Source organism: Cnephaeus nilssonii, assembly GCF_951640355.1.
Source record: "Cnephaeus nilssonii genome assembly, chromosome: 1".
NCBI lineage: Eukaryota > Metazoa > Chordata > Mammalia > Chiroptera > Vespertilionidae > Cnephaeus > Cnephaeus nilssonii.
In genome coordinates this window covers 87,095,892-87,117,864 of record NC_137072.1, presented here as the reverse complement: position 1 = coordinate 87,117,864, position 21,973 = coordinate 87,095,892, and the positions used below count along the sequence as shown (strand labels likewise).

Sequence of the window (21,973 nt, the reverse complement as noted above, 5' to 3'; positions counted from 1 at the left end):
GATTGAGAGTGAGAGTGAGAGAGAGAAACATTGATGTAAGAGAAAAATATCAATCGGTACACACCCCGACTGGGGATCGAACCCACAACCTTCTGGTACATAGGATGACACTCCAACTGAGCCAGCCGGCCGGGGACATTATGTTCCTGCTTTTAATTGAAGAAGCAGTGCTCTGGCCTGTGTCTCCTACCTTCTTATTCAAACCAAACTCTGGTCACCACAAGCTCCTTCCCTCTCACCTTTTGTCCAAAGCCTTCCACTCACAACCTGATGGCCCGCCTCGTGCAGTTCCTGCTGAACCAGCGACCCCGAGATGGGAAAACATGATTCTAAACCAAACGTCTGACATCTCCCTCCACCACACAGAAACTGCCTTTGGCCACAATTAATATAGTTCTGAGAGTATTACTGGGACATAGTAACTGCTTAATGATAACATTCACAATCAGGAACTTCCACCTTTTATCTCAGATTAGGAGCTTTTGAATGTTCATTTTTAAAAGAAAAAAATAAGTTGTAAAAATACATCAAAGGCACAAAAGCAATACACAAATACACGTCTGCTGTGAAAAAAATTCAAACAACACAGAAGTATGTCAAGGGCAAGACCCCCAATGTCGATGGCAGTTTGATGCATAACAGCTAAAAAGCTGAAAACAACCCAGATGTTCAAGAGGTAAATGGATAAACAAAATGTCCTGTACCTGTACAGTGGAACACCATTAATCAATACAAAGAAAGAAAGGAGAAAATTACTGATATATAACAGCATGGATGAACCTCAAAAACATTTTACTGAGCAAAAAAGGCCAGATACAAGACAAACTGTATGATTTCATTTTTATGCAATTCTAGAAAGCAAACCAGTGTTTGCCTGGGGCTGGAGGTAGAAGAGGAAAACTGACTATAAAAGGGAATGCTTGATTTCTTGATCGTGTTGACAGTTACATTTATTAAAACTCATTGACCTGTGCATTTCAAACAAGACCATGTTCGCTGCATGCAAATTATACTGGGTAGATTAAAAAAATATTTTTTTGTCAAAACAAAAACCCAGACAATAGGATTATGCGCTTCGGAGTAGACTGGAATTAAATAAATAGCTATTAAATAGGAATAAATATTTGAATGTATGAACAACAACAGAAAAAACAAGACTCTCCCTTCTCTTAGCTCTCTCATTCTATACCCCTTCCTAGAGGGAGCCACTGTTAGCAGGTTTTTTTTTGTTGTTGTTGTTGTTTTTATATTTTTATTTATTTCAGAGAGGAAGAGAGAGAGAGAAACATCAATGATGAGAGGGAATCATTGATTGGCTGCCTCCTGCATTGTGGACCGAGCCCGCAACCCAGGCATGTGCCCTTGACTGGAATCGAACCTGGGACCCTTTGGTCCACAGGCCGACGCTCTACCCACTGAGCCAAACCGGCTAGGGCAGCAGTTTGGTTTTATATTCTCGGGTTTCCTTTGCAGACAGACATATGGTTTAAAAGCTGACCTTAAGCAGACACTCACACAGGGCCCGACCATCAGGAGAAGCACCAGCAGCTCATTCGTGAGAGCCGCTGGGTCAGGACGCCTCGGGCCCATTCACCACAGGTATCACGTGATATCTGGGAATGAATGGAATGACTGGTGAATGAAGGATTTGAGACACACCACAGGCTCCTTCTTAATTTTTTAAATTTTATTTTAGAAAATAGTGACTTCTGCCATTTTCTTATTCAGATTCAAACATCTAGAAGCATCTGAGGTCTCCAATATTGAGCCTCATTAAAGAACTGGTATAAGGTGGACAACATCCTTGGACAGAAAAAAAAAAAACCACAAAAAAGAATGTGTAATGCCTATAAAACCTGGTTTGATTTCGTCTCAGAATGATTTCCCACTTCACAGATTTTCATAAAATGACATCGTTTTGTCAGGAACTAAAACTGAGATGTGTTTTGATTTACATTGTATTTCCTCCACACTAGACACCGTGTTTCAGCTTCATCTCTGTATGACAAACACCTTTTAGAGATGCTAGAAATATCTACCAACCACACGCCTACCAATGTCTGGGCTAATTTCTGCCAGAATTCTTACACAGTTTCACTAGGTGGGTCTAAGGGTTTTCTGCTACGGCCAGAAGGAAAATTTAGACTTACAGAAAAGACAGCTTTGTATTTCCATAGAAACTAAGTCACAGAAGTCTCAGGGGTTGGGGCTCCAATGTGCACTCCCTGGGACCAGATGTCTTTACTGGGACCTTCCTTAGGGAGGGGACCTTTCCCAGGCACAGTCAGCCCTCCACTCAGCCTCTCTCCCACAGGTCCCGGGAGGCGGGCGGCCCCGCCCGCCAGTGTGCAGGCCTGGACAAGGCAGCCCTTTGTCGTGGCAGCCCGGACCATCGACAACCAGAGCAGCCCTGGCCCATCCCCCGCCCTGCCTTCCCTGTGCAAAGATGTCTCAGATCAAGACAGAAACAAAGCCTCACATGCTCTTCGCAATGTTCCCTCCTCAGGAATATAATCTTAAGGGAGAAACACACACACACACACACACACACACACACAAACTTTCCTCACATTTAAAACTCTAAAGCTTGTCTCACTTCTTTCTGAGCGACTGCAGATCAAAGGGCTTGTCTTCCACCTACCAACACACACAATAGGCACTTATTTAAAGTGATTGACTGTGCAGGTGGAATCAGGAAGATCACACGGGGGAGGATTTAGAATACATGGGAATTATTACGAATTAGGCCAGCCAGCCGAAAAACAGCTTGACACCTTTAGAAGAATGAAAATAATTTTAAAAAGAATCACAGGAATCCAAGCAAACGACTTCACTGGGTGGTTCTCGAGACCTTTGGACAGAATTCAGTCATACGGACACCTGGTGCCAGGGACGCCGGCTTTGGGGGCTCATCTGGAATGGCGGCAGGTGATGGACTGGTATCGCCATCTCGGGAGGTCGCATCCTCTCAGGAGATGCTCAGAGGCCAAGGTCTGGGTGCAGCCGGTCAGTGGCAAAGAGCAGCTCGGGCACGGTGAGGGGCTTCAGGAGGCGCGTGGACAGCACGATCACCTAACAGGAGGGCAAACACCGCAGGCAATTAGGGAAGACAATCTCAGGTTATGATGAAGAGGAAGAAAATGCAACACGTTTCTTTGGGGGGAGGCAGGGGTGGGTACTGCGGAGAACAGGCAGAAGGCGGCAGCTTGAATGCCTACGAGTGCTGCTGTCCTGGGTGGGAGGATGGCCCGCGGGTCAGCGTGGCTGTGCCTACTGAACCCGTAAGCAGCAGCACTGAGAATGGCCGCGCTCAGCCCCTCGTTGCTGCTGAACTGAATCTGATCATACCGTCACTGCCATCCAGTAATTTGACCTTGATGTCTGATGCTTCTCAGGGAGCATGAGAAGGTACACCCCAGAGGTAAGTGCCGTTGTGGGTGATGATGATGATGATTGTATTGACTTCCTAGTACCCCAAACTGGTTGGCTTAATGAACAGAAATTTACTGTCTCATAGTTCAGGAGGCCAGAAGTCCAAGCTCAAGGTGTTGGCATAATTGGTATGAGGTGGACAACATACTTGGACAGGAAAGAAAGTCTAGTGCTTATGAAACCTGGTTTGGTTACGTCTCAGAATGATTTCCCACGTCACAGTTCCTCCCAAGGCTCTGAGGGAGACTGTCCCGTGCTTACTACCTGCTTAGCTTCTTAGAACTCGATCGTGTCTTCACATCGCCTTCCCCTCTGTCTGTCTTTGTGTCCAGTTCCCCCTTTCTATTAGGACACAGTCATGGAGTCACCCTAATGACCTCATCTACATTTAATAATCTACAAAGACCCATTTCCAAACAAGGTCACCTTCACAGGTACTAGGAGTTCGGACTTCAACATCTTTTGGGAAATGGATACAGTTCCACCCGTAATAACGACGGTAATGATGAAGTCAGCTAATAGTTATCAGTTCCCCTGATGTGCCAGCACTGAGGACGATCTCATTTAATGGACACTTAACCTTCGTAACAACCCTAGGAGTAGGCACATACATTATTCTTATTGCGCAGGAAAGGAAAATAAAGTGCAGAAAGGCTAAGAAACTTGCCCGAAGACACACAGAGAGTAGTGAAGCCGGGGTTCCAGCCCAGGCAGGCTGGCTCCAGCATCCAAGTGTCTGCCTGGTCGTTTCTCCAAGGTCAGCGCTCTGGCCAAGGCTGCTTCACTCCCCTGGTCCACATGGACCTTGGGCCTCTCTGGCCTGTCGCTGCGAAAGGGACCCTCCCTGCCCTCACCGGGGCCTTTCCTCTGGGGCAGGTCTGCCTGCGGCATGGGCGAGCTTGGTCCCAGGGCTGGGCTGGGCCGTGATGTGCTTGGAAAGAGCTGGCGAGGTCTTGCACAGGAGGCACTGAACGCCCACGGGGTGAGAAGGTGACCATGGGAAATGGGGAAGGAGGTTCTAGAACCAGAATTCCACAGCCCAGCACCTGAGCGAAGACAACTGCAAGGCTGGCAGCAGGGCCGAGCTCCGCCTGGCCGCACTGCCGGGCTGTGCCTCTGGGGAGAGAGCAGGTGGGCATCGCACACTCACTGTCTCCCCTCCTGCGCCCCAACTGTCCCAGGTGCAACCAAACCTATGAATTAACCAACTCCCACTTCCCAGCTCACCAGTCAATACCAGAGTCCACATACCCCATTGTGGAGGAAAAGCAGATGGGGATGAAGCCAGGGCTGGAAAAGGAGAAAGAAGCACTTCATAATTTCTTGTTGAGTTAAAAACAAAAACAAAAAACAACACGAGGGCTACTACAAATTTTCCTTTTTAAAATAAAAATTAGAAGCAGCTATTTCACTTTTCCTTGAAAGGGAATAAATTTAACATATATATATGGTTAAGGTCAGCTCAGTTATGCTTTTGTCAGAAAAGAATGCGCTAGAATCTGTGCTCCCTTCTCCTTGAACAGCACATGATGAGAGCTTGAGGGCAGGAGTGAGTCTGAGCACCGACCACCCACAGGCAGTGTAGACGCCACAGGAAAACGTGGCTCTGGGGTCACTCCTCACTCCTCTGGGCCCTCAGGTTAAGAATGGTGGCCCCTCAGCAGACCCCGCGCCCAGTGCTGACTGGCTGTGCCCTGGGAGAGCCACTTCTCTGGAGCCTGGCCTCCTGCCCCAAAGGCAAACAACAGCCCCGAGCCGCAGCGTGTGCAAAGCTCACAGAAGGTCAAGTATGCAGAGCAGGGAGGCGCTCGGCAGTCCTGAGCTGCCACTTCATTGTGTTTTGTGAGTGGGTCATAGGCCTCCTGAATCATAGGAGTGCTGAGAACTCCAGAAAAATATGCATGCTCATACACACAAGATCCTGAACACTGTTTCAGGTGAGGTTCGGGGACAACTAGGTTTCAGGTTAAGAAACACCTCTGCCCTGTGACTTCCAGTCCCCACCTCCCTGCCGGCCTCCCCCGTCCTCAGAGCCAGTGCCCCGACGGCAGGCCCCTCCTGGTGGAGGCGAGGCAGCAAAGGCTGGAGCGAGTCTCTCAGGATGCTTGCTGGAAGGACTGAGGGACTCGGAGAGAGAAGGCTACCGACTCCATGGACGTTGAGCCCTCAGAGCAGCGGTGACTGAGCTGAGGGAAGCCACCACCTGGGGCTGTGTGCTGGCTTCCAGCCACGCTGACAGGGACTCGGGGTCTGTCCCCTCCACGGAGCTGAACCAGGCCCCTCCCACCTAAACAGGCAGGTAGTCACATGGAGTGTGGGCTGGACCAGAGCGCGTCTGGGGTCTGCCCCGTGGAGGCTGAGGAAACAGGAGGAAAGCAGGCAGCATGGGGAGTAAGGTGGGGGTCTCGGAGGAGGGAGAAAGCCACCGAGACCCAGGGCTCTTGCTGCAGAGCTAGTGGTTAAGAGCTCAGGCTTAGGAGCGTCCGTGCTGAGCGGGACCCGCCGGCCACCTGCCAGACAGATGACTCTGGAGAAGTCACTGTATGACTCTGAGATTCAGCGTCCTCGTCTATAAAGTGGGAATAGTGATATATCCACATCACATGATTACATGAGGATGGAATGTGAACATGTATGTAAAATATTTAGCCCGTTGACAGGCTCTAGAGGGGCTTAACATGGTAGCTGCCATTGCTGTCCTCATCCTCACCACCATCTCACTCTCCCACCCTCTATTCGGCCCATAGGCGTCACCGGGGCTGAGGCGGGGGGCACAGCCATCCTCCCGAGTGTAAATCTGATCCTGTTACTCAGGGGCTTAAAATCCTTATGCCTCTTCCCTGCCCGTTGATAAGCCCAGCCCTCTCAGAGAGCATTTCAGGAGTGGAGACTCTGATGGCTGCTCAGCACTCCACACCCAGCCCCTTCCCACCAACCCCCCTCACCCTCAGCTCTGCTTAGGAGCATCCGTGCTGAGCGGGGCCCGCTGGGCATTTGCCAGACAACTGTCCTCAACTAGTTCGGCCTCACAGTGGGAACTCTGGAGACGCTTCTCTATCTGCAACAGGGGTTCCCTCATTCTTTACCTGAAGACTTGCCAGTCTGCTCAGGCATCACCACCTCCAGGAAGCCTTCCCAGCTACTCTGCCCCTGAAGACTGACTGTGTTCCCACGGCTGTCGGCATGACCCTGCCTCCCCTGTTTCCTTAACTGGTTCTTTTCATTGATTCTTAGCACAGAGCTTGATACATATCAGGTCCTTATAATGAGTCAGTGAACGACTGAATGGATGAACAGCTGATAACAACCCTATGACATAGGTGCATATGTTTTTCTTACTTTGCAGGCAAGGAGAATAAAGTACAAAAAGGTTCAGACACAATTTCACCAATGAGCCCACGTATTATTATAAACGTTGACTGTGTCCTAATAAAAGACGATGAAGGAGGCAGTGCGTTTAGCAACGGTTGGCAGGAAGTTTCTCTAGTAAAAGACAGCTCAGACAGCTCTGGGTAAATTTGTTTCAGATCAATTCAACTAAAAGCCTATTTGTCTAGAATTCCCATTTTGAAGAACAAGCAGGATTGCACTGCTAACATTTCACTTACAGCAGAACAGCTGATGGGCCTTAAGCATTTTCATATCTTAGGCATCTTTTGGTCTTCAGATTGCTTTTCAGCATTTTCAGAAGTTTGGTTTTTTTTTGTTTCTTTTTTTTTTTTTTTTTGTCCATTTAACTAATGGCACTTCTGAATGACTTGGCTAAAATAGCCCTTAAAATTCTAAAAAATAAAGCAATTGGGGGAAACATAGGCACTCAAAAATGATAAGGAAAAAGCTTGAGTCTGAACCGAGCCTGAGGTAGTAGGCGTACATTTTATAAATGCAGTCATCAAATGTGTGACGCTAGGCAAATTGAGTGCTAGAGAACTCCCTTCAGAGAATCGGCTTTTCCCAAGCACCCGAGAGCACTGGTGGAAACCGCCCTCTGTGAGGTGGGGGGCACCAGGGTTCCCCGAGAGCCTCAGCCGTGGGCTCCAGAAAGGCCAGGCTCCAGCAGGAAGAGGGACGCTTCCGCCTTGGTTCTCAGCCTGCCCTGGGCTCCGGGGGAGCAGGCCAGCGCTGGGAGAGAACCCCTTCTCTCCGCGTCCCACTGCTGCGGGCCATCTCTATAATGTGCAGGTGCCAGCAGCCTCCAGTTCTATTTCTGCAGAACAGCGGAAGCAGGGCAGTGCAGGACGGAGATCCCACATCCCTCCCATTTCTCACGTTGTGAGTGGAAAGGAGCAGGGGATACAATTTTTCTCTCCATTTCCTTTTAAACTTGGGAGACTCTTCCCGGGAAAAGTACCCACGGAAGCACAGGCGCCGACATTCGTATTCACCCAGGTGAGGGATTGGTGTGGGGCACATCTCGTATTCAAGGCCCTGCACATATTCACACACTCACACGCCTGCGCTAAACATAAAAGATTTGTTCATTAAAGCAGTGGGACGGTGGCTTAATCACATCCCAGAAACTCAGTGTGAACCGTCCGACCGGCTGGCACGTCAGAGGCAGCGGGCTGTGCTCACCTCCCAGAGAACGGGAGTGGGAGGCTGCAGACCATCTCCTCACCTTTGTCCTTTCTGATGTTTTTTGTTTTGTTTTGTTTTGTTTTCAGTCATTTGACTTCTTTCCTTGGGCTTCCCATCAACCTCAGAATAGCCAGGAGCCAGGCTTTCGAGCCAGGATTTAGGTGTCCTTGAATCCCTGAAGCTGTGCAAAATGGGGTGTGCATGAGCATATGTCCGGGCCCAGTTTTTTAAAAAATTACACTCTCACCAAGTATTTAGCCCAGGGATGTAGAACCACACGAAAGTGGAGGCGGGCTACACGCACGTGCCCATGAAAAGCAGTGGGCGGCTGGGTCGAGCTGCCCACACGGTCTTTCTACTTCCTGAGCTGGCCTGTCCCTGTATTTCCCGGGAGGGTCCCTCTCTGTTATTTTCCTCCCACAATCCCAGGCTTCTGCTGGCTTCGGGCCACCACCCAGCCACGGAGTTCAGCCTGCAGAGGTGTCTGGGCTTGGAGCCCCAACCGGGCGGCGAGTGAGCCAGACAGAGGCCGCACCAGGCACACGCGCTCCAGCGAGGAAGCCGCAGAGCCTGCCTCGTGGCGTGGCTGTGGCTGTGGCTGTGGCTGTGGCTGTGCGCTGGGGCGGGGGCTGCCTCCTCCCTCACTTCTTCTTGGTAGTCAGGAAAGCGGGCCTTCTCCAACTGCCTGCTTCCCCTCATCAGCGCGTCACCTGCCACCCAGGCGGAGTGGAGGAAGCTCTCCCACTTGAGAGGGCGGTCTCAGTCCCATGGGAGTGGCAGGTGCGGGTGTGGTCTCCGGACTCCACTGCTCCAAGCAATCCTGTCACTTTTGTGAAAGAGAATTCATTTCTGGATGTGCCTTTCCCAGATTCTATCCGTTTCCTTTGAAGAGCTGACCCCTGAAAGCCTTTCTGATTTCAGCTCACAGCCTTCTCTGTGAGGAGCCTGTGTCGTCTGAAGGAACCGCCCTCGGTCATTCCCCCCTCAGCACCTGCGTGTTCTCGGGTACACGTATCTGTGGCGGGAGCTTCCGTGTGTGATGCCCGTCACTCGCTATTAGCGTGTGAGTTCCTGGGAAGCAGGAACGTGTCTGGCTTGGTCACCGTTCCATCTTCAGCACAAAGACCAAGGCCGGCACAGAGTATGACTAATCAGCTGGTCCAATGTAACAGACGTGACGGTGTGTCCTGGACGTGGGTCCAGGCGCCCACGGAGACGCCCCATAGAGCCGAGGTGGGTGAGTAGCATTGATACAAAAGACAGGGGTTTTAGCTGTCCCGCTCTGTATGAACACACACGCTGGTGTAGCTCCAGAAAAGTCGCTTTTATCTACGCTGCGGTAACTGCGAAGTGTCTAGTGTTCAACACCCGACATCCAACGAACAATCATGATTCTTAGTGCCAGACCCTCTTTGAGGGGCTGGGAATAAAACCGTGAGAAGTGCAGCGTCCTGAGGCTGGAGGGGAGCGTGCGGGAGAAGAGAGGTCAGAAAAGAGGGCCCGAAGTGGGGCTGGGCACGGTCCTGCGGGGCCTCATGGGCCATGGAGGGGAGAGAGCAGGGGCCACCTGCCTCTGCACTGATCAGGCCACCCCAGGGCAGGGCTCTCAGGTCCGGCTGAGTGTGAGGGAGACCCTGGGGCCAGGAGAGCCAAACACAGTAAGGGTACTCTGACCCACATCACGGGCTGGGCAGGGTGGCTGCAGAAACCGAGGATGCTCGGTTTGGACACGAGTGGGGGCGGGGGTGGGGGGGCAGTAAGGGGGAGGAGGACCTGGAAGAGGGATGCGTCTGACTTGCCTGTGGATTCTGGGTAGCCCGAGAGCTAGACCCTGCACTGGCGAGTGGGAGCTCTGGGGAGGCCGATTTGGATGTGTCTAGAGAGGAAGCAGAACAGTCATAACAATGAAGCCCGTGAGATGCAAGGAGGCCGCCTGCCGTGGGAGGGACAGATCCTCGTCACTGGGATGCTCCAGTGGAATTAGGAGGCCGGATATTAAAGACAGAGGGTATTAGACATGCATATTGTCACTGGACTTCGCTGGCCGAGTCCGAGTCACCCTCTTGGCGGCCAGGCGTGTCTTTGAGAGCCTGCGGGTACACAGACGCACTCCCAGGCAGTGGCTCACACGCACTCCCAGGCAGTGAGTCCAGGCAGAGGCCGCTCCAGCGTGTGGGCGCCTGTGTGCAGCTGGGCAGCAAGGCCTGGCTCTGCCCGCCCAGCAGCAGGGAGCTGCTCACGCCCAGGTCGGGCAGAGTCAGCGGCGGCAGGGCCAGCGCAGCTGTGAGTCCGTCCAGCGCTGAAAGGGAGAGCTGCCTCCACAGGTGTCACCCAGCGAACACCCAGGGGCCTGCCTCCTTTCAACCACCCGAGTTGAGAGGAGGCGGGTGATGAAGAACGCCTTGCAGGAGTCTCCCTTCGCCTGTGAACTCTTCGGGGAGCTTCGCACACAGGACAAGTGGCAGAGAGGCCACGCCCGAGGCCCAACGTCCTTCGGGAGCTCGCTGTGCAGATGACTGGGCCCAGGGTCGGAGGCAGCAAAGCCACGGCAGATCCCGGTCACCACTGTCAACCTCAGGCCACTCGGCTTTGACACGCCTGCATTTGATCCCTTTGGAGAGGGATTAGCACGCCTGTCAGGCTGCCACAATGCATGGCCGCTCTGAAGAGCTAGGAATTTGGTTCACCAAGTTAGGGGCAGCGAGAAGTGTGCTTTCTGATGAAAATAAAAGTCGTGCTGAAAAGGCAATCGCTCACTAAGCAGATCCTCAACCCTGCTGCTGACAGAGAGGGTGTTAGACGAGGCAGAACCTACCACGTTATCAGAAACATCACCAGCTATGACCACGACAGTGATAGTAACAGCAGAGATGGTCACAGCCGATGACTGGTCACTCCTCTGCTCAAGAACCTGCTGTGGCTCCCTAGATACCCAGTCCCCTTTCTGAGCTGGGTGTCTGGAGGCCAAGAGGGACCAGGTCTTCTCTGCCTCACCAGGTGGCCCACGCCAACACCACCGATCCGGTCCTCCTGCAGCCAATCGTGTCATCAGACCACAGGGCCTGTGGGGCTCTTGCCACCTGCCCAGGCCTGGGAGGCACAGCCTGTGTCCTCAGCCTGGTGGTTGATAATAACTGCAGCCACCGTTCACCGAGGGTGATGTCCCAGGCCCTCCCCACTTATCTGATTTAAGATTCACAGCCACCTCATTTTCCTAAAGGAGAAAACTGAGGGCCCCTCTCTCCTGAATCCCCTGGCTAGTGAAAGGCAGAGGTTAGATCCAAACTCAGGCCTGTACAACCAGGAGGTCTGTGTTCTTAACCACCCGCCACTTATTTGGAGAGTAGGATGGGACCCAACAGGAGGCTACACTCATTGTTGTCCTGACAATGCACCTTCCCCAACTCCTCCAGCCGGGTCCTCAGACTGCCTCAGTCAGGCGGTCCTGGGAGTTACCCTCACTTGTCTGGGGCCCGGCAGGCAGTGAAAGCTCTGGAGTAATTCAGCGCTGACGGACACTGGAGAGCACGTGCAGGAATCGGGGATAGGGACAACAGCGTGTCGGCCCTGGGAGCCCAGAGGCAGGAGAAGACCCCCATAAGGAGGCTGGCCGGCCTGGTGCAGGCAGAGGAGGAGGACATGGGAAGGAGCAGGTGGGAGAGAAGCGGGGACAAAGATGAGAGCGCTGGGAAGTCTGATGAAGGGCCGGCACCGCCCTTCCCACTCCTGCCCCAGGACTCAGAACACCGAGGACTCCGACTGGTACCTGGGTTCCTGGCTTCAGGGTCGGCACAAGGTCTTTGATCATTTTGGCTTCAGAGACTGTGACTCCGCCCACCACGAAGAGGATCAGGAGAGGGTGGTCGCTGGGATGAGGCCGGCTCACCTGCAAAACAAACACCACCTGTTAGCGATCAGAGGTGTTAGAGGCTTGTGGACCCAGGGACCAGCAAATGCACACGTCCCCTTATTACATCCCTCCAAATATTTTATTGAAAGAAAATGTCCAGGAGTGGGGGCTATTATATAAGAAGAGAAGATGGAGGGGCACCTCATTCCTTCCTTATCGGTCTCCTGCTCTCAGCATACACGTGCCCCTTTGTTACACAGCTCTGTTTACTTCCTAGGAAGCACCTGCCACAGTCTGGGGGTCACCTGTTTGTGGCTGTCTCCTCCAGTAGAACATAAACTCCACAAGACAGGGACCTTGCCTGCCATTCCAGTTGAATTTCCAGCTTAGTGCAATTTCTGGCACACAGTAGGTGCTCAATAAGTATCTATGGCATTGATGAGTAGTCAAAGCCCTAAGTAGGTATTGGTGAAGGGTGTGAAAAGATGAAAGAGACTGGCATCCACCCTCCAGGAGTTACGGTCTACTGCAGACTTCACACCCTTATCTCCTGCACACCAGCCTCAGCTGAGGACTTACTCTACACCATGCATGTCAAACTTGCGGCCCTTGGGCCACATGCTTCATTTATTGGGCCCGTGTTAGCCTTTGAGTTTGACATGCTTGGTCTACATGGACCACTCCACCAGGGGCTGTGGAGAATTCCTGCTGGTGCCTTCCAGTTTCACCAATGAGCCAGTGTTATTATAAACTAAAACGCGAGTGACTCACAGCAACCCCTCAGGAAATGCAAAATGAACAGCACGTTGACTTAGCGACTAACTGAAGGAACAGTACGTTTGAGCCCCATCTGGAAGCCAGAGTTGGTTGGCTGAGGAGTGGTAGAAGAAGGGGAAGGGGTGTGAGCTGAGTTCCGGAGGCAAGCAGTCACCAGCTGGGTGGAGCAGGAGGAGGCCCAGCCAGGACGCTGGGAGCAGGGCGCAGGGCATCACCACAGGAAGGATGCTGCCGACTGCGCACGTGGCCACGGAAGCCAGAGGTGGGAGAAACAGGCTTCGGCCCCAGGGGTGGAGAGTGCATTCACTAATTCACACTGGCTAATGCGCAAGCCCCGCTGGGGCCATTGGACAGTCCCCAGGAGCAGTGGGCAGGGCAGGCTGACAGGGACCCCTTTCTCTTATCCCTGCTCCAACTCCTTTCTCTGTTGGGTTCTTCTGGCTACCTTCCCTGAATACACCCACTTTTCATCATCTTATTTTAAAAACACAAAGAGAATATGCTAAGTGCTTTTTGTTACGTAAGCTACTCCTTGGCTTCTGGAGAGGACATTCAGACTGGAAAAGAAGGAAGGAAGGAAGGAAGGAAGGGAAGGAGGGATGAGGGAGGGAGAGCACAGAGCCGTATCTCTAATCTTTTCCAGAGTGGGTGGTGGTGAATCAATGCTGAGAAAAGTTAGGAAACCCTCTGATCATTAGAGAAAGACTGTCACTCCTCTCCCCTGGCTTCCGGCCCATAGGCCTCCTTCCCCTTGACTGCACTTGTTGATTTCTTTCTTCTAACCCACGCCCCATACACGTGACAGTCCTGCTGTGTCCCTGCCCCTGGGACTGCTCTCCGTGAAGTCACCAATGCCCATCATACGTAGGAGTCAATGGACACTTCGTCTTCATGTCACTGGCCATTTCTGTGCCATTTGTTACAGATGATGACATCTTTCTTGGCCACCACAATAGCTCCCTCCCGGCGGTTCCTTCTACCTATGTAATGGTTTCTTCTCAAATGTCTTCATAGGTTCAAATTTTATTTTTTTTGGCCTGCCCCTCTAAATGTTGATATTTCTTGGGGTCCACCTTTGGCCCCTTGCTCTTTTCACTTGATATGTCATCCCTGAAGGACTCCTATGCCTTCAACCATCTTTTATGTATTTCCCAAATCTCTGTCTTTATCGCAAACATCTCTATTGAGTTCCTGGACGCCTCCAGGATCCCTCATCTCAACAGGTCTCACGTTTGATGCACGGTCTCCCCCCTGGTCTATTCCTCCTCTTCACTCTCTAACAGCATCACCTCCTTACAGTCACTAGAGTCAGATACCTGAGAGTCATCATAGACTTGCTGTCTCTTTCATCTTCCAGATCAAGTCCTGTCCATTCTGCCCCCTCACATTTAACCATCTCTCCTTGATTTACACTGTCCCTGTCCTGGTCAGGCTCTCATTCCTTTCTCACTACATCGCTGCCAGCATAACTCATCTCTGTCCCTGGCCTGGCTTCCCCATCCATTCTCCTCATTCCTGCTTGAGGAAGCTTTCTAAAATGCAAATATTTATTACTGAATATAGGGCCTACCATACTAACCATTTTTGTGTATTGTCTTATTCAATTCTCAAAACATCCTTAGGAAGCAAACAAAATCATTGGTGTATTTTGCAGATGAAGAGCTTGAAGTTTCATTCAGTGACACTGTGACTAAATCGTGGAACCAGAGGCCAAAGTCCGGAGGTCACAGCCTGACGCCCCTCAGCTCTAACTCATGCTCACATTCTCTCCAAAGAGTCTCAGAGTTCTGAGGCTGAAGTTCAGACTCCTTACTTTAGTATTTAATAAGGCTCTTATGACACGGCTTTGCTTTATGTCTCTATTTTTATCTCCTCCACACACGCTAATTGCTGGAGCCGTTCACAATAAACTGAGATTTGCCTAAATGCACGGTATTTGCTTGTTTATCTGTTTTGGAACATTTTGTCAAACATATGACACTTTATTCAACATTTGTACTGAAAAGAGCATTTAACACAAGTGTTCCAGTCAATTTATTTCACAAAGCAAACCAACCGGTGTAAACAGCACCCAGATCCGGAAACAGAAAGCCAGCACCCTGGAGACCCTCTATGGCCCCTCCTGTCATTCCCTCACAAGGGAACCAACATCTTGACTCATGACACTCAACATTGTACCTTGCCTTTTTCACTCTACTACACCCTGAGAGTTTCCCATATTAATAGGAAAGACCTGCCTCCCATAGGCATTGGTTGGGACCATTGGTGGGTCTTGGCCTCTCTCTGCACCCCTGATGTCCCAGCTATTAAAGACTTTGAATATCACCTGCATCATATTGTTTTATGTAGCAGACATAGTTTCCTCTGGGTGAACTATTCTCACCTCCTCTTCTTTACCTCCTTCCCACGTACTCTCTTTAAAAAGCACCATCTCCCTACCCATCTCTCAACTCCTGTCCCAGGATCTAAATCTAAGGTACCTCTCTGCCTTAGCCTTGTCCACTGGACTGCTTGCTACCTGGATATACTTGCTGTCTCCTCTCCTAGATTGTAAGATGCTAGAGTAGGGACTGATCATAGTTACCTTGATATTTTTGGCTTTGAGCATAGACCTAGTTTATGGTAACCTTTCTTTCTTTTTTAAAAAATATATTTTTATTGATTTTTTTACAGAGAGCAAGGGAGAGGGATAGAGAGTTAGAAACATCAATGAGAGAAACATTGATCAACTGCTTCCTGCACACCCCCTACCAGGGATGTGCCTGCAACCAAGGTACATGCCCTTGACCAGAATCAAACCTGAGACCTTTCAGTCCGCAAGCCGACGCTCTATCCACTGAGCCAAACTGGGTAGGGTTATGGTAACCTTTCAACAAATGTTGCATAAATAAAGCCAATGCACGCATGAATGAGACCCACGGGTTAACCGGAGATGCCCCTCTTCTCTTAGAGATCTTTTAGAGAGTCTCTTTGCTTTATGTGTGGTTCTTCCTGGCTCACTGACCCGAAGTTACGTCCAGCCCTACAAACAATTGTTGTTTCTCCTTAACCCTGGGACAGAAATAAAACTGGCTGCAGAACTTCAAGTGAACGGCATGTTCCCAAAGACATGTGCTTTCCATGAGCGAGTCTGGATGCTGAAGTACACTGCGAGAAGCCTGAAGGATGCATTGAGAGATGAAAAGGAAAAAAAAGAAATGAACAGCAACAACAAAGAACAATACCCTGGGGCCAGGGGGAGGAGGGAATGTGGATTTTGGTACAAAGAGACGGGTCTGATTAATGCATGTTGCTGTTTGCTATTTTGGTTTCTGTTTAGATTTATGTTTTGATAACAGACTTTCCTTTTAGAACATGTCAAGTCAGCAGGCGATTGGGCGGTGGAGTCTCTTCCATCAAAATAGCACATTTTATAATGTGCCACGCATGGCTGGGTCCCCTTCTTTGGAGATGAAAGATTTAAGCATCGTTATTGCCATTGCAAAGGCACAGATTAATCAAGCCAGTCAGGCCCTCTGCTCTTTTTTTTTTTTTTTTTTTCATCTTCCAAACTTTCGCTGGCTGTGACTTTAAGACCTTGGTTCTGGTCAGATAAGACCATTTCTTCCCACCATCCATGCCAGCCTTTGAAGCAGAGGCTGCTGAAACCTCTGCAGCTGTGGGCCCCCAGGCACTCTTTGATGTCCCTGTTGGTTTTCATGAGAAGGGTTTCCGCTGCTTCGCTGCTTCGGGTGCGTCTGAGCTCTCGAGGAGTTCTGGGAATCTTGCTGCCGATTCTCTTCCGCTCAGTTTCTCTTCGTGAGTGACTCACTTGTCTTTAGCGCGGGCAAGTGTCCTCAACAGTGGGCAGGACTGTGCACCAGAGCTTGAGGGGCATCAGGCCCTGAGAACAGCCGTGCTGACTTTGAACATGGCTTGGGAATGGCTTTTCTCCCAACAGGAGTTGTAAGAGCACTGCCACAGCCACCGGACACCTCATGTCCGCGCTGTGCTTTTCCCTCATTCACTGAGCCATCCCACAGCTGTTCACTGAGCAACTACTATGAGCCAGACGCTTGTCTCGACACCAGGGATTCAGCAGTGAACAAACCAGAGAGGAGTCCCTGCTGTCGTAGGACTGACATTTCAGTTGGGGGAGAATGACAAAACCAGTAAGTACACGGGGAAAGAAAGGTGGTAAGTGCTGTGGAGGGCAATAAAGCAGGGGGTGGGCAAGCATGACCCTACACCAGCCTTGGCACCTATGAAGTAGGCAGAGGCTCCATTTTACAGTAGAGACAGAGTGAGGCTTGGCGAGATGAAGTAACTGGTCCTCTCATTTGCTCCCACAGCCAGTGAGCACCCGGCCCTGTGGGGTCCAGCAGCGCTTCATCTCCCTGAGTGCCCACCCATCTCACCTTCCCTCTCCAGCCCGATGCCAGTGTGGCCTCGTGCCCCCTCTCACTGCTGCCAGGGTGATCTGTACAAAATACACATTGGTGTCATATGCCTACCACATTTAGTGGTGCCGCATTGTTTTTGGTCAAATTTCTATCGTTATAGCTCCTGCTTCTCTCTCTGTCTTCATATCGAGAATTACCTGTAGTTCCTTCCGTGTACCATGGCGTTTCGTCACTCTGTTCCTAACTCTTACTGGTCTGACACGTTCAACTCCTGGGAAGCTCCTCTGACGTGGGACTGAGTTCCTCCTTCTCTGCACCCGCACGTCCCCTCCCCTCTGGCGCACACGCGTCTCTCCTCCTGCAATCCGCAGTCTTCCTGCCCCTCTCCCTAACACGCCGTCAGCTCCACGGGGTAATCTATGCCACGGCAGGGAGGATATCTAGTTTGTCTCTATATCTTCTTTATGCACCACGGTGATGAGCGCACAAACCAGGCTCTCCGTGACTGCTCACCAGCAAAGTTCATAGACTGTCAAAACCAAGTTTGTTTTTTGTTTGTTGTTGTTGAATGATTTCTACCAAAGCCCAGCTCACTAGAACTTATGGATCATATTTAGCTAATGTTAGACAAAAATCAACCCCGACCTCATAGCATGGAGTATAATTAAGAAGAGGAAAATATAAACAATGGTTATAGATAGTGTTGCAAATGGAAATTCTAGAACCTGTACTTATTTAGTCAACCAACACCCAATGCTGAGATGTTTTCCTCTGGTCAGAAAGACCAGGAAGTGTAATTGGCCGAAGCCAACAGTTCATCTCTGAGTCTTGTTCTTCTTGTGTCAACAATGAGGGGCCGGACTAGGTGACCTCCAGGCATGTCCAGCTCTCGCAGTCGGTCCAAGGATCTGACGTCACATTTCACCGGATGCTCATGATTTTTGCCCTTCACTCCCACAGCATACTCCACCCCTGCTGTGGGCGCTTCTGCAGGTCTTTCAAACAGATGTGGACAGTCTCCCGATCCCCATAGTTATGGGGTGGGCCACTGGCAGCCAGGTAGTTACAGCGTGATCCTGCCTCTCAACCATGGTTGAATAATGGCCCAAGAATGGATCTCCGACCCAGGGGGGGCCAACTCTAGATCCTTCCTTGGGAATCAAGACTTGACCTAAGAAAGACAACGCTGAATCAAAGCTTAGCTTGTAAGAACCGAAAGCTGTGGACTAGCTCTCCAGTCGTTCGTTCAGCTAATACCGAGTGAGCGCCTGCAGCATGCGGCCTGCTCTCAGCGTCTTCTGCAGGCTGGAGCACGTCTCAAAGGACCGCCTGGTTTCCCGCTGGCTTCCCAGTTCCCAGGCCCAGGCTTCCCGAGGCCGCCGCATCGCTGCCCTCAGGTTCCCCGAGACATGCTCGGTCCTCACAGCAAACGATCCTTTCTCTGATTACGTTAGTGCAATTTGTTGGCATTTTAATTGCAACGAGAGAGTTTCAGCTCCCACCCGCCTCTCCACCACCAGCCTCTCAGGGCCTCTGAGCAGTTGTTCTGTGTTTCCTTGGGGCCCTTTCCGATTGCCCCCAAGGCGAGGACGCTCTCAGATGGGCTCAGATGAAGGGCCCAGAGGCCAGCCCGGGGTCCTCTTGGACTCTTTCAGAAATCTTTTATTTTTCCCCAATTAAGCATGGCCACATAAGAAATGGAACAACAAAACAAAAAACTTCTTAAAAACACACATAAAAAGAAATAAAACGGCCTCATGCAATTTTCAGATAAAACCACCCTCCTCACGCCAAGTCCAGCGGAGGAAACATCTTGACAAATCATGTCCGTTAGTCAAAACAAGCTGGGGTCCAAACACATGGAGTAGATATAAAATATATTATTTTCAGGAGACTGAAACCCAAACCACAAATTCCAGAAACGCATTTTAAAAGTGCTGCCCATTAGACACGCTAGTTTTAAATTAAATTAACGTTGTAGTGAGGGGGAAGGTATGTTTCGGTTTATTTATTAGATCACTATCGAGCTTTCCTGTAAGGAGACCAAGGTGCTCCGGGAACAGGCGTTTGCAGAGAAGACTGGCTGTTTGAAGAACGCCAGGTTCGGCCAGAGCGGCTTCTCTCCAGCTTGATTCCCCCTCCCGCTAGGGCACTGCCCTTTGAAGCCCAGCTTCATGTGGCTAACCACAGTCCTTCTGGCTGAGGAGTGCATTTGGCTGGCTTGAAACACTTTCTTAGAGAAGCATGAAGAATGATCTCATGGGCACGCTCACTCTTCTCCCCTGCGTTACCTTACAGGGCTCCATGGAGTGAGCTGGGGAGAGGACGGTCCTGCGGCTCAGTTTCTTATCACTCACTCCTCTGCTCGGTTCTTCCTTCCTTCCTTCCTTCCTTCCTTCCTTCCTTCCTTCCTTCCTTCCTTCCTTCCTTCCTTCCTTCCTCCCTCCCTCCCTCCCTCCCTCCCTTCCTTTCTTCCTTCCTTCCTTCCTCCCTCCCTTTTCTCCTTCCTTCTCTCTCTCTCTCTCTCTCTCTCTCTCTCTCTCTCTCTCTCTCTCTCTCTCTCTCTCTCTCTCTCTCTCTCTCTCTCTCTCTCTCTCTCTCTCTCTTTCTTTTGAGATTATATTATTTTAAAAAAGATTATGGGCAAAGAGCAGACAGGCCTTTCATTACCAAAGCCTTTTGGGACTCGCCTTAAAACCAGGTCTGAAGTGTAAGTGAATTTTCCATCCTCTAGGTTTTAGGGAAAACTCTGAGACTCTACCAAACACCTTCCTTGCCGAGCTGGACAGTCAAACGTATATTTAGGTGGAGTATATACTGTATTTCCCAAAAGTGGCCACAAGAATATTTTCTGCTCCTCATGCTCTTGCTCTCTTCTCAAAGGAAAGAGTGTGTCCCCTCCCCGTGACCCTGTGGGGGCACTGGGCCTGCCTGCACACATGGAGTCTGTGGGAGAGATGCTGTGAGGCTTCTGAGGGCTTCCCCCTGGTGCGCTCTCTCAGGAGTCTGGTCTTGCTGGCCTCTAGTCCCTTGTCCTTGGAACACAGCTGCCATGCTGTGAGGAAGCTCAGGCCACATGGGGAGGCCTGCATGGGAGGAACTGAGTCCCTTCGCTGCCAGGCTGGGCTGGGCTACCCGCCCACAGTCAGCATCAACTTGTGAACGCGCCATCTTGGAGGTGAATCCCTCCCTGTTGACCTCTGCCCAGAGTACAGCTTCATGAACAGGATAAATGATCAATATTATCTTAAGCCAGTGTTTGGAGACAGCTTCTTATGCAGCAATAGATCACCAGAACAGGGGGATGAAGGACTTCTCTGGACAGTCTGATGTATACAGAAGTGCATGCTAAAGCAATACAGAGAGCGATTTTAGCAAGTTGCAGTGTGATGCAAACACGGTTCTGGCTTTAGTAAGGGCAGAATCCAGCTGCTCTGACTTCCCTCTCCCGGAGGATTTACTTGATGCAGAAAATCTTAGATTCACAGGCATTTTTCTTAACTTTCACTGGCTGCAGACATTGACATGAATGAGATGGACGTCTGCGAGCCACTTCCCAGTGTCTGGGATGGAGGCCTCCAGTCCCCCTCAGCGCGGAGGCTGTGAGGAGGAACGAGCACGTGCTCTCTCCCAGCACACGAGACCATGCTTCCGGAGTGTTCCTGGTGGAGTCTGTGTCCTGAGTGGCCAGGGTCTGGCCCCGCTGGCCTCTATCCCCTTGAATCGTCTTGTCACGGTCCATGCACGGAATTTCACCAGCTCCCTACAGCTGGCCCCAGGAGGCACAGGTTATGTCCCCCGAGACTGGGCGTATCAACAGGCTGGGCACACGGTGGAGAAGAAGGGGTCTGTCTGGAGAAACACATTGCAGCCTTACAAACATGGCTTCCACCGGCCCAACAGAAAGAACATTAGATGCCATGTCTCTCTGGCAACAGCACATCCATAGTGAAACCTGAAACCCTTGGGCGCCTGTTCTCTGCTATTTAAGCCACTTGTCCACTCAGCAGTTGGTCTGTATGCACCAAGGGCCCACGCACTGGCTCTGCACAGGGACACCAAGTTACTCAAGGCGGACTTTTCTCCAGCGTCACAGTCTGGCCAGGATCACAAACTCATAAAAAGGGGAGTAGGAAATACTTAACCAGCACGTACTGTAGGCCAGGCACGGTCCTGAGTGCTCTGGATGCATTAACTCATTTAATTCTCAGAACAACCTACACAGTGGGTACTATTATCATCCCCATTTCACAGATGAGAAAACGGAGGCCCAGAGAGGTTAAGGGATGCACCCAAGTCACACAGCTAGTTCTAAGCCAGACAGTCTGACGCGGATGTGTTACCACTGCTCTCTCTTGCCTCCTGTAAACGGACCTAAGCGGCAGAATGAAGTGACTGCTGTTAGGCAGCGGATACGAGTTGGCCTTCTATTATTTACAAAACCAGACAAAATCATGACAGATGTTAAATAGAAAAGAGGTCCCCAAATCTCCCCCCGGAACACTCATCCTGCTGCCTAACCACCTGTGAGGACGTCTCTCCCCTCGACGCCTTGGAGCTCTCACACGACAGGACCAGCCCTTTGCTTCTCTCTGTTCCCTAGAGACTAAGAGGCTGGAGAGGGGGTCTGCAGCTGTGTGTGGACAGGAGCAGAGACCGCAGGTTTCCTTGACGGAGGTGGAGTCAGGCGTCCGTCGCCCCCACGCACCTGGCAGCACGGTGGTGAGTGGGAGTGAGTGGCCGCTGCCTCTCTGGGGTTACGTAAGGACAAGACAATGACCAGCTTCGCCTAGTTTAGCAGCTGGAAAGGAGGGTCAGGGATTCCTTTGAGGGTCACTGGAGTTGACTGATCTACCCCCTGTGAAGTTGTTGAAATGCAGCTTTTGCTTAACACATTGCGGACGGATCACGAGACTTTGCCAGCTTTGTTTAGTTCCACTTCATATTGCACAGT

At 51.0% G+C, this 21,973-nt stretch overlaps 1 protein-coding gene across 1 annotated transcript in view; it reads right to left on the bottom strand.

The window, feature by feature from the left end:
• Positions 1–1,240: 1,240 nt before the first annotated feature.
• Positions 1,241–21,973, bottom strand: part of SCFD2 (sec1 family domain containing 2) — a 330,221-nt gene continuing 309,488 nt past the window's right edge. Inside the window, exons 8-9 of the mRNA XM_079772424.1 lie at positions 11,777–11,896; positions 1,241–3,072 (exon numbers count right to left, since the gene is read on the bottom strand). Coding sequence (XP_079628550.1) covers positions 2,980–3,072; positions 11,777–11,896 — 213 coding nt within the window. The 3' untranslated portion in view covers positions 1,241–2,979. The remainder of the gene's footprint in view (positions 3,073–11,776; positions 11,897–21,973) is intronic.